The following is a 12,997-nucleotide window of genomic DNA, read 5'->3' on the forward strand; positions in this document are numbered from 1 at the left end:
GAGGCAATGAATGTCCTTGCTAATAAGGAAATCTCAGAGTGGAGTTGAGAGATGTGGCAGGGTTTCTGGCCACACCTTAATACCCCCCACCCTCATCTACCCCATAAATATAGAAATCTAACTGGTGAAAATAAGTCTGAGGGTTTAGAGCAAAGAAGCTTTTCTGGGTAGAGTATGAGTGGCACAGGGACTGCCTAGTCCCATTCCAGAGTGTTCTCATTTCTCAGTGACCTTCCTCATCTCTGTTGCAGAGTGAAAGCATCCCTAGGCCAACATCTCAGGGCTCCAGGCTTCCATCAGGATGGTGGGTGAAGGCCCCTACTTTATCTCAGATCTGGATCGGCGAGGCCAGCGAAGATCCTTTATAGAAAGATATGATCCCAGCCTAAAGACCATGATCCCAGTGAGACCTTATGCAAGGTAAGCCAGGAGAAGGTTTGGAGGGAGGGCCAGGGTAGTTTCTAGCCCATCAAGAGAGTAGGCACTGGTCCTGTTCCCCCATGCTGCTGCTCTATATGCTTGTCCTTTTGTTATCCATCCATGCATCCATGCATCCATGCATCCATCCATCCATCCATGCATCCATCCATCCATCCACTACTTCTTTACTCCTTTTGTCCTTTGGTGAGAGGGAGACAATAGCCAATGTTTAAGGAGAGCTTTCAATGTGCTGGGACCTGTTCAAGTACTTTATAAACATGGCCTCTTTCACTCTTCACAACCACCATGGAGGTATTGTTATTTTATCTGATGGGTGAAAAAGTGAGGCACAGAGAAGTTAAGTAATTTGCAGAAAGTTCATCAGTTAGCTTTCTCTTTGTAACACACAAACTTTCTGACTGCCAACACTTAAAAGTCTAAAACAATTGCCATTTAATTAGCTTACAATTTTATGGGTGGGCCAGCAACCTAGGCTGAGCTTGGCTGGGTGATTCATCTTGTTTTGATTAAATTTACTTGTAAATATCCTGAACAACAAGGTGGCTGTGCTTCACAGGGTCAGTTGGCTGACAATGGGGCAATTGGGGCAAGTGGGTCACATGGGCTATCAACCCCCAGCAGGGTAGCCTGGGCTTGATCACTTAATAGTACAGTAGCCTGCCAAAAGGATGAGTTGAAAAGTATAGCATTTCTTGGGACTCAGGCTCAGAATTGGCATACCATTTTTTTCATAGCATTCTATTGGCCAAATTAAATCACAAGTCAGCTCAGATTCAAGGTGTGGATAAATAGACTAAACTTACTGGTGGAAGCAGCTGCAAGTTCACATTACAAGGGGCTGTTATACAGATGGAGAGATAATTGGGTCCATTGTGAACTGCAGGATAGTAACATATGCAGGCTGACTTTTAAGCTCACACTCATAACTATAACATTATATGATATGATATGCTATTATTATATTAATCATAATATTTTAAATGCTGCCTCTTCTACATAGAAAGGGCCCTGTGTCCTGTCCTCTGAACAGTAGAAGGCCAAGTGGCATCTCTATAGTGAGGTGACATGGCACTGCTCTCTCCTAGAATCTCTGCACCAAGGAATCACCTAGAGCCATCTAAAAGGAGAGGTAAATGTTGAAAGCTGAGGGAATAGGTTACCATAATTAGTCCCAGGCAGGAAAGTGCTAACAGCCCACTGTTCTGGTTAAGTTTATAATTGCTTTGTGAACAGGCAATGTGGGCTGCTGCTTAAGAGAGTGATAGGACCTTGGAGTTAGCAAGCAGTGGGTTTGAATTCATGCTGTACCACTGTAAGAGTTTGGATGAGCACTTTAACTTTTTTTTTAATTTTATTTTTTTAATTTGCATCCAAATTAGTTAGCATATAGTGCAACAATGATTTCAGGAGTAGATTCCCTAATGTCCCCTACCCATTTAGCCCATCCCCCTCCCACATCCCCTCCAGCAACCCTCTGTTCTCCATACTTAAGAGTCTCTTATGTTTTTTCCCCCTCCCTGTTTTATATTATTTTTGCTTCCCTTCCCTTATGTTCATCTGTTCTGTGTCTTAAAGTCCTCATATGAGTGAAGTCTTTCTCTTGTCTGACTAATTTCGCTTACCATAGTACCCTCTAGTTCCATTTACGTAGTTGCAAATGGCAAGGTTTCATTCTTTTTGATTGCTGAGTAATGCTCCATTGTATATATGTACCACATCTTCTTTATCCATTAATCCATCGATGGACATTTGGGCTCTTTCCATACTTTGGCTATTGTTGATAGTGCTGCTATAAACATTGGGGTGCATGTGCCCCTTCGAAACAGCACACCTGTATCCCTTGGATAAATACCTAGTAGTGCAATTGCTGGGTCATAGGGTAGTTCTATTTTTAACTTTTTGAGGAACACTCCATACTGTTTTCCAGAGTGGCTACACCAAGCTTACATTCCCACCAGCAATGCAAAAGAGATCCTCTTTCTCTGCATCCTCGCCAACATCTGTTGTTGCCTGAGTTGTTAATGTTAGCCATTCTGATAGGTGTAAGGTGGTATCTCATTGTGGTTTTGATTTGTATTTCCCTGATGATGAGTGATGTGGAGCATTTTTTCATGTGTTGGTTGGCCATCTGGATGTCTTCTTTGGAGAAGTGTCTATTCATGTCTTTTGCCTATTTCTTCACTGGATTATTTGTTTTTTTGGGTGTTGAGTTTGGCAAGTTCTTTATAGATTTTGGATACTAACCCTTTATCTGATATGTCATTTGCAAATATCTTCTCCCATTCTGTCAGTTGCCTTTTAGTTTTGCTGATTGTTTCCTTCCCTGTGGAAGCTTTTTATTTTGATGAGGTCCCAATAGTTCATTTTTGCTTTTGTTTCCCTTGCCTCTGGAGATGTGTTGGTAAGTAGTAGTTGCTGCGGCCAAGATCAAAGAGGTTTTAGCCTGCTTTCTCCTCGAGAATTTTGATGGCTTCCTGTCTTACATTGAGGTCTTTCATCCATTTGAGTTTATTTTTCTGTGTGTGGTGTAAGAAAGTGGTCCAGGTTTGTTCTTCTGCATGTCGCTGTTCAGTTTTCCCAGCACCACTTGCTGAAGAGATTGTGTTTATTCCATTGGATATTTCCTGCTTTGTCAAAGATTAGTTGGCCATACGTTTGTGTGTCCATTTCTGGGTTCTCTATTCTGTTCTATTGATCTGAGTGTCTGTTCTTGTGCCAGTACCATGCTGTGTTGATGATTACAGCTTTGTAGTATAGCTTGAAGTCCGGGATTGTGATGCCTCCTGCTTTGGTTTTCTTTTTCAAGATTGCTTTGGCTATTCAGGGTCTTTTCTGGTTCCATACAAATTTTAGGATTATTTGTTCCAGCTCCGTGAAGAAGGCTGGTGTTATTTTGATAGGATTGCATTGAATATGTAGATTTCTTTGGGTAGTATCAACATTTTAACAATATTTGCTCTTCCTTTCCAGGAACATGGACCCTTTTTCCATTGTTGTGTGTCTTCTTCAATTTCTTTCATAATCTTGTATAGTTTTCAGTGTACACATTTTTCATCTCTTTGGTTAGATTTATTCCTAGGTATTTTATGGTTTTTGGTGCCATTGTAAGTGGGATTGATTCCTTGATTTTTCTTTCTGTTGCTTCTTTGTTGGTGTATAGGAATGCAACCTATTTCTGTGCATTGATTTTATATCCTGCCACCTTGCTGAATTCATGAATCAGTTCTTGCAGTTTTTTGGTGGAATCTTTTCGGTTTTCTATGTAGATTATCATGTCATCTATGAAGAGTGAAAGTTTGACCCCCTCCTGGCCGATCTGGATCCCTTTTATTTCTTTGTGTTGACTGATTGCAGAGGCTAAGACTTCCAATACTATGTTGAATAACAGTGGTGAGAGTGGACATCTCTGTCTTTTCCTGACCTTAAGGGGAAAGCTGTCAGTTTTTCCCCTTTGAGGATGATATTAGCAGTGGGTCTTTCATATATGGCTTTTATGATCTTGAAGTATGCTCCTTCTATCCCTACATTCTTGAGGGTTTTTATCAAGAAAGGATGTTATATTTTGTCAAATGCTTTCTTTCTCTGCATCTATTGAGAGGATCATATGGTTCTTGTCCTTTCTTTTATTGATGTGATGAATCACATTGGTTGTTTTGTGGATATTGAACAAGCCCTGCATCCCAGGTATAAATCCCACTTGGTCTTAGTGAATAATTTTTTTTAATGTAATGTTGGATCTGGTTGGCTAATATCTTGTTGAGGATTTTTGCATCCATGTTCATCAGGGAAATTGGTCTATAGTTCTCCCTTTTAGTGGGGTCTCTGTCTGGTTTTGGAATCAAGGTAATGCTGGCTTCATAGAAAGTTTGGAAGTTTCCTTCCATTTCTATTTTAGGAACAGCTTCAAGAGAATAGGTATTAACTCTTCCTTAAATGTTTGGTAGAATTCCCCTGGAAAGCCATCTGGCACTGGACTTGTTTTGGGGGAGATTTTTTTTATTACTAATTCGATTTCTTTACTGGTTATGGGACTGTTCAAAATTTCTATTTCTTCCTGTTTCAGTTTTAGTAGTGTATATGTTTCTAGGAATTTGTCCATTTCTTTCCGATTGCCCATTTTATTGGTGTATAATTGCTCATAATATTCTCTTATTATTGTTTTTATTTTTGCTGTGTTGGTTGTGATCTCTCCTGTTTCATGCTTAATTTTATTTATTTGGGTCCTTTTCTTTTTCTTTTTGATCAAACTGGCTAGTAGTTTATCAATTTTGTTAATTCTTTCAAAGAACAAGCTTCTGGTTTCATTGATCTGTTTTACTGTTTTTTTTTTTTTTTTTTGGTTTCGATAGCATAAATTTCTGCTCTAATCTTTATTATTTCGTGTCTTTTTCTGGTTTTGGGTTTTATTTGCTGCTGTTTCCAGCTCTTTAAGGCATAAGGTTAGGTTGTGTATCTGAGACCTTTCTTCCTTCTTTAAGAAGGCCTGGATTGCTATATACTTTCCTCTTATGACTGCCTTTGCTGCATCCCAGAGGTTTTGGCTTGTGGTGTTATCATTTTCACTGACTTCCATGTACTTTTTAATTTCCTCTTTAACTTCTTGGTTAGCCCATTCATTCTTGAGTAGGATGTTCTTTAGTCTCCAAGTATTTGTTATCTTTCTAAATTTTTTCTTGTGGTTGATTTCGTGTTTCATAGCATTGTGGTCTGAAAATATGCATGGTATGATCTCGATCTTTTTGTACTTGTTGAGGGCTGATTTATGTCCCAGTATGTGGTCTATTCTAAGAATGTTCCATGTGCACTGGAGAAGAATGTATATTCTGCTGCTTTAGGATGAAATGTTCTGAATGTATCTGTTAAGTCCATCTGGTCCAGTGTGCCACTCAAAGCCATTGTTTCCCTGTCCATTGCTGTGAGTGGGTTGTTGAAGTCCTCTACTATTATGGTGTTACTATCATTGAGTTTCTTTATGTTTGTGATTAATTGATTTATATATTTGGGTGCTTTCACATTTGGTGCATAAATGTTTACAGCTGTTAGGTCTTCTTGGTGGATAGACCCCTTAGTTATGATATAATGCCCTTCTTCATCTCTTGATGCAGTCTTTATTTTAATGTCTAGATTGTCTGATATAAGTATGGCTACTCCGGCTTTATTTTGTTTACCATTAGCATGATAGATGGTTCTCCATCTCCTTACTTTCAATCTGAAGGTGTCCTTAGGTCTAAAGTGGGTCTCTTGTAAACAGCATATAGATGGATCTTGTTTTCTTATCCATTCTGTTACCCTATGCCTTTTCCTTGGAGCATTTAGTCCATTGACATTTAGAGTGAGTACTGAAAGATATGAATTTATTGCCATTATGTTGCTTGTAGAGTTGGAGTTTCTGGTGGTGTTCTCTGGTCCTTGCTAGTCTTTGTTGCTTTTGGTCTTTATTTATTTGTTGTATTTTTTTTCATCTTTTCTCCCTTCAGAGAGTCCCCCTTAAAATTTCTTGCAGGGCTGGTTAAGTGGTCACAAACTCCTTAATTTTTGTTTGTCTGGGAAACTTTATCTCTCCTTCTATTTTGAATGACAGCCTTGCTGGATAAAGAATTCTTGGCTGCATATTTTTCTGAGTCAGCACATTGAATATATCCTGCCACTCCTTTCTGGCCTGCCAGGTTTCTGTGGGTAGGTCTGCTGCAAACCTGATTTGCCTTCTCTTGTAGGTAAAAGACTTTTTGTCCCTTGATGCTTTCATGGTTCTCTCCTTGCTTTAGTATTTTGTGAATTTGACTATGATATGGCTTGTTGATGGTTGGCTTTTGTTGAATCTAATGGGAGTCCTCTGTGCTTCCTGGATTTTGATGTCTGTGTCTTTTCCCAGGTTAGGAAAATTTTCTGCCATGATTTGCTCACACAACCCTTTTACCCCTGCTTCTCTCTCTTCTTCTTCTGGGGCCCCTATGATTCTGATGTTACTTTTTAATGAGTCACTGATTTCTCTAATTCTTAAATCATGCTCTTGCCTTAATCTCTCTCTTTTTTCCTGCTTTATTATTCTCCATAAGTTTGTCTCGTATATTGCTGATTCTCTGTTCTGCCTCATCCATCCTTGGGATCATGGCATCCATTCAAGATTGCAGCTCAGTTATAACATTTTTAATTTCATTCTGGCTATTTTTTACTTCTTTTATCTCTGCAGAAAGGGATTCTAATCTATTTCTGACTCTAGCTAGTATTCTTATTATCATGATTCTAAATTCTGGTTCAGACATCTTGCTTGTATCTGTGTTGGTTAAGTCCCTGGGTGTCGTTTCTTTGTGCTCTTTCTTTTGGGGTGAATACCTTCGTTTCATCATTTTGAAGGGAGAAAAGGAATTAATGAGGTAAAAAATTAAAATTTAAAAAACATTAAAATTAAAAAAATTAAAAACAAATAAACAAACTCACACACACACACACACAAATCGAATAAATGATGCTAGATCCCAGGTGTGTTTTGGTCTGAGTGTTCAAAGTGGCTTGATAGATTAGAGAAAAAAGGGGAAAGAAAGAACAAAAAGGAAATCATTTCAAAATCTGAAAAAAATGAATACACGGAAGTAGACTAAAATGAAATGATGGAAGTAAAATAGAATTTGAAAAAAAATCACACAAAAGTAAAAATATAGTAAAAAAGTTGAAAAGTATTTTTAATAAAAATTGAAAATAAAAATGAGTTTTTTCCTCTTTCTGTATTCAAGAAAAAGAAAAGAGACAAAAAAAAGAGAAAAAAGGAAAAAGAAAGAAAGAAAGAAAATTGAATAGATGTATCAGTGAACAAACTGAAATATGACTGAAATTACTTCATTTTCCCCTAGAAGTCAAACTATGAAGTGCTTTATAGTCCATAAACTAAGTGTGTGGAGAGACTTGTGTTCCTGAAGAGCAACGTTGGCCCAGTTGGGCGGGGCTTGGTGTAATGGCTCCGTTCTCCACCAGACGGTGCTGTTTAGCTTACTGGGGTGGATTGTTGTGGCGCTTGTAGGTGTGTATGCACATGCACGGGAGTGGTGAAAATGGCATCACCCAGCTACCCAGTCTCTAGTATCAGAACTCTGTTCTCCCCGATCAGCAATCATGCACCTGTCCTTTGTCTTTGGCTTCCATCCACTCCCTGCTTTTACACAGTCTGTGACCAAGCCCTAGGCTGCACCTCCCTCCTGAGTTTTGTCTCATATGTGGCTGTTTTTCCAGATCCCTTACTTCTGAGGGACTGCAGATTTGACCTGTTCTGCCCCTCTGTGGAAGGGTCTCACCAAGCAATGGCCAGGTACCAGCCACACCCAGGAATGTTTGCAGGACCGTGCTGCTGCTGATGCCCAGAGACTGCGGCCGGATGCCAGACTGCCCCAGAAAAAGTTCACAAGATAGTTTAGCAGCAGCGTTTCAGGGATTATGGAAAATCACAACACACATCTGGCACCAGCCTTCACCCTTAACGACCTTGTTCCAGCACCAGCAAATGTGGTTGTTCTCCCAGGTTCACTGGGACCTTGCCTTTGGGGGACCCACACAGCCTCTACCAGGTGTCCTCTCAGCAGGGGAACCAACTATCCCCATGTGGCCCTAAGACCTCTGGACTCCTGGAGATTCACCCTTCCCACCAGAGCACTGCCAGATATTGAGCTGTGGAGTTTCAGACTCTGTGCTCCCCCTGTTTATAGAGTCTTAATGGAATTTAAACCCTCTCCTTTCTCCTTTCTCCCTTTTTGGTTCAGTCCCTGTGGCTGTTTACACTTTTTCACTTTCTCTCCAGCTGCTTGGGGGGGGGGGTGCTTTTCCTGTACTCTCCCCCATCTCCATCCTCTCTCTGCATGCAAAAGTGGCTCCCTGCCCTCCACAGCTTCTCTCTCCCCTAGTTTACCTCTCTGCGTGAGTACCTACTGAGTTCTGTGGTTCAGGTTGTGCAGATTGTTGTGTTAATCTTCAGATCAGTTTTCTAGGTGTGCAGGAGGTTTAGTGTTGGTTTGGCTGTATTTCATGGATGCAAGATGCACAAAAAACTTCCAGCTGTTCTTCCATCTTGTCTCCTCTCCTCCAAGCACTTTAACTTCTTTATGCCATGATGTTCTTGTCTATGAAATGGGATCATTATACTCACCTTCTGCACTCCCACTTATTTGTTGTAAAATTATACAAGGTAATGCAAGACTGTATCATAAAAGCCATATTTTAGGAAATTTAACTACATGCTGGGTACATATTACCTTGTTAATAATATCTTAGCTTGGGTTCTCCAAAAGCAGAGCCTGAGTCAAGAATTTGGATGCAGGTAGCTCATTTAGGAGGTGATCATGGGAGCAGGAGGGAATATTTAGGGGAAGTGAGGCAGGGAATGACAACAGGTGTCATCAGTGTCACTGCTGTAGGAATGGGGACTGGATTCTACTACATCCTCCTGAGAAAGTGCACAATTTTCCACCCGAAGGATGAGGGAGTGCATTTATCTAGGGGTTCCTATACTCCATTAGTTAAGATTTGTCCCTGGGGGCATCAACCCCCTGCAATTTTGAGCTGCACTTATGCTTCTGAGAAGGCACTGAAACAGGTGGTGAAATGAGACACAGCTTGCATTTGAGATGGGACAATGTCAGCTTGAGCCTTAGCTTGCATGACACTGTCCCCTATAGCTGAGATCAGGGGTACATGTGACAAGAGGCTGTGACCCAGGACATCCTGACAGCATCTGCTACAAATATAGAGCTGTTGCAGGGTCCAGAATATACTAAACATTCAGTAACCAGTAGATATTACTCTATGTCTCTGACTTTGTTCTGTCTTAGATGGCTAACTTCTCAAGGGCAAACACGAGTTTTTTCCTCCTTTATTTCCTCTTCCTTTCTTTCTTTTCTTCTCTTTTCCTCTAATGTTTGTTCTTTCTCCTCCTTCTCTTTCTTTTTCTTTGCTCTCCTTTTCCTCCTGTTCCTTTCCATTTCTTTTTTCTCCTCCTCTCTTTCCTCTCTCCCATCCTCTTTTACCTACTAGCTAATATTTATGTATCCATAACATTTTAAATGTATTAATTCATTCCATCATCACAATAAATCCAGAATTTGCCTCCAGCATTTGTCTGTTTAGGTAGCCTCCCCCCGACATGGTGGCATGTCCTGCTCTGCACCTTCCCCATCTTCCTGAGAGCACAAGACATGCACCTGACTTCTGATAATCAGCTTATAGGCCTTAATTTCCTCATGACAAATGGATCAGGTACCCTCTTTCTCATGGTCATGAGGCTTGAAAATTGGTAAATGTTCAACACTGGCTCACTAAAAAAATTCCCTGGGTTTGTAGCATTTATTGATTTTTATGGTGTGAATACTCTTACCATTGGCAATTTCAAGCCAATGTGATGCCGCTGAATGCAAAGTTGGGAAGGGATGTGCAGTATCACAGTGTTATATGGTATTTCTACCATACAGATAAAATAGATTTACATGATCTAAACAGCATAGATACTAGTAAAATCTAGTAAAATAATTAGGAAATTATGAGTTTCAAATAGTTATTACTTTTGTCCTTAAGATAATTTATTTAAAATTATGTGATTTTTAATATTGGCTGTGTTTAGCAACTAACTTGCAAAACTCCTGGAAGTCTTACAATCAACTCTCACAAGGTGCTATGAGCTGGTTCCAGTATATACCACTGCTCAAAGGGATAATGGGTGGTAATCATGGATTCTAAGTGTGGCTGTGGTTATTACTATAGTTAAGAACTCAAGTCAGGGACTCAGGAAAATGGCAACTATGCCCTGGAATGCAGAGTGTCTCATTTGTCTTAGGCTGGCACCCAACCCTGTGGATGATGCAGGACTGCTCTCCTTCGCTACATTTTCCTGGCTTACACCAGTGATGGTTAGGGGCTATAAGCATACACTGACTGCGGACACCCTGCCCCCGATGTCACCATATGACTCATCAGACACCAATGCCAAAAGGTACGAGGATTCACTTGGGTTACCTCAGGAGAGGAGCTCACCCTATGAAGAGCCCTTTGTGTGCACCCTTTTCCTGGGTGTGGAAATGGACACCTCCAGGTCACTGGTGGCCCTCCTCAGTGGCTGCTCTGTAAAGCAGGATTGGGCTGACTCAACTTATTTGGGGAGGCAAGAATTGGGGAGATTTGGTGTGTAAAAAGGATTGATTGAGAGCTACAGCCTGAGGCTCAGGACCATGCTGGCTGGGTTGTTGGTGAATTGTAGGAGCACTACAACAGGATGAGGGTGACCAGAATTTCACTTCACACTAAGCTGGCCAGACCCACCTGGGCTGCTTCTGCAGGCAGCTCTAGGCATTGCATTTTGCTTTAAAAATAATTTTTGGGATTTTGGGGCACTTGGGTGGCTCAGTCAGTTGAGCGTCCAACTTCAGCTCAGGTCATGATCTCACAGTTTGTGAGTTCAAGCCCTACATCAGGCTCTGTGCTGACATTGTAGCCTGGAGCCTGCTTTGGATTCTGTCTCCCTTACTCTTTCCTCCTCCCCTGCTCATGCTCTGTCTCTCTCTATCTCAAAAATAAATAAACATTAAAAAATCATTATTGAGCTTTTATATTGCAAAATATGTTTAGGTTGAACCAAATGAAGCCACCAATATTTGACAGTTTTGACTTGCAAAAAATGTAACTTTCATTGATTCTACCTAATTAATATTCATTCTAAAAATGTTAAAGCAACAAACATTTAAGAAGTGGGAGTATCCCCACCATACTCCAACTCTGCTCCCCAGAGGTCAGCATTGTTAAATGTTGGTGTTGATGTATCCAAAATTTTTTCTACTCTGATTAAGCACACTCTGTGCGCTGATCTGCTGATCAGTACCTCTTCTTATTCCCCCTACTTACATGTCATGGGTTTTTTCTTTAAACACAGTGAAGCACACTATATAGTATTTAACAGGTTTGCTGTTTTTAGTAAACATTTACAAACACTTTTCTATGTCAGCATAAGTATAAAGACATTAATTCTTTCTACCATCTGCATTGACCTTTAATGTTGCTATGAATCATAATGTCTTAATGGAAAAATTCTCAAAGCCTTCTTCTGCACTTGTTTCTTCTGGGAGTCTTCTTATCTTTGGCCACAGGGGGTAAAGTGCAAGGCATTGCCTGAAGTGTGTGCTCAAAGGGATAGGAGCTTTAATCATGGTCTTGCAATTGTTTCTACAGTTGTGCTTTTTCTCATCTGTGTGTTGTATACATTTAATTCAATGGAAGTTTCCCAAAATCTACACTCCAGAGCAAGTTGCTAGTGAGCTCAGAGAGAAGGGGCTGGACTGGACCAGTGCCTGTGTAGTATTGGATTTTCCTTCTATTTCTCTGGACAGTACTTCCTGTCTGTTTTTAATGTTTCCTTCCATCTACCCAGCATCAATTTGGATCCTCTTCTCTTCCATTCTATGCCTGTTCCTAGGTGAACTTACCCACTTCAAAGACAACACCATATGCAACCTTAACAACAGGCTACTTCAATCCATGCATCTCTTCCAGACTCTGAATTCATATGCCCCGCATCCAATTGGACAGCTGCACTTGGATGACTCACAAGCATCTTATATCTAAAGCTGTGTTCTTTTTTAAATTTTTTTTAATTTTTTTTAATTTTGTTTTTTAATTTACATCCAAATTCGTTAGCATATAGTGCAACAATGATTTCAGGAGTAGATTTCTTAATGCTCTTACCCATTTAGCCCATCGCCCCTCCCATCTCCCCCCCCAATAACCCTCATCTTGTTCTCCATATTTAAGGGTCTCTTATGTTTTGTCCCCCTCCCTGTTTTTATATTATTTTTGCTTCCCTTCCCTTATGTTCATCTGTTCTGTGTCTTAAAGTCCTCATATGAGTGAAGTCTTTCTTTTGTCTGACTAATTTTGCTTACCATAGTACCCTCTAGTTCCATTTACGTAGTTGCAAATGGCAAGGTTTCATTCTTTTTGATTGCTGAGTAATGCTCCATTGTATATATGTACCACATCTTCTTTATCCATTAATCCATCGATGGACATTTGGGCTCTTTCCATACTTTGGCTATTGTTGATAGTGCTGCTATAAACATTGGGGTGCATGTGCCCCTTCGAAATAGCACACCTGTATCCCTTGGATAAATACCTAGTAGTGCAATTGCTGGGTCATAGGGTAGTTCTATTTTTAACTTTTTGAGGAACACTCCATACTGTTTTCCAGAGTGGCTACACCAGCTTGCATTCCCACCAGCAATGCAAAAGAGATCCTCTTTCTCTGCATCCTCGCCAACATCTGTTGTTGCCTGAGTTGTTAATGTTAGCCATTCTGATAGGTGTAAGGTGGTATCTCATTGTGGTTTTGATTTGTATTTCCCTGATGATGAGTGATGTGGAGCATTTTTTCATGTGTTGGTTGGCCATCTGGATGTCTTCTTTGGAGAAGTGTCTATTCATGTCTTTTGCCTATTTCTTCACTGGATTATTTGTTTTTTTGGGTGTTGAGTTTGGCAAGTTCTTTATAGATTTTGGATACTAACCCTTTATCTGATATGTCATTTGCAAATAT

General features: G+C 40.2%; 1 protein-coding gene across 1 annotated transcript in view; it reads left to right on the top strand.

The window, feature by feature from the left end:
- The first annotated feature begins 301 nt into the window (after positions 1–301).
- Positions 302–12,997, top strand: part of ABCC12 (ATP binding cassette subfamily C member 12) — a 75,727-nt gene continuing 63,031 nt past the window's right edge. The window contains 2 exon segments of the mRNA XM_030297311.1: positions 302–420; positions 10,253–10,408. Coding sequence (XP_030153171.1) covers positions 302–420; positions 10,253–10,408 — 275 coding nt within the window.

Source organism: Lynx canadensis, chromosome E2 (assembly GCF_007474595.2).
Source record: "Lynx canadensis isolate LIC74 chromosome E2, mLynCan4.pri.v2, whole genome shotgun sequence".
Taxonomy (NCBI): Eukaryota; Metazoa; Chordata; class Mammalia; order Carnivora; family Felidae; genus Lynx; species Lynx canadensis.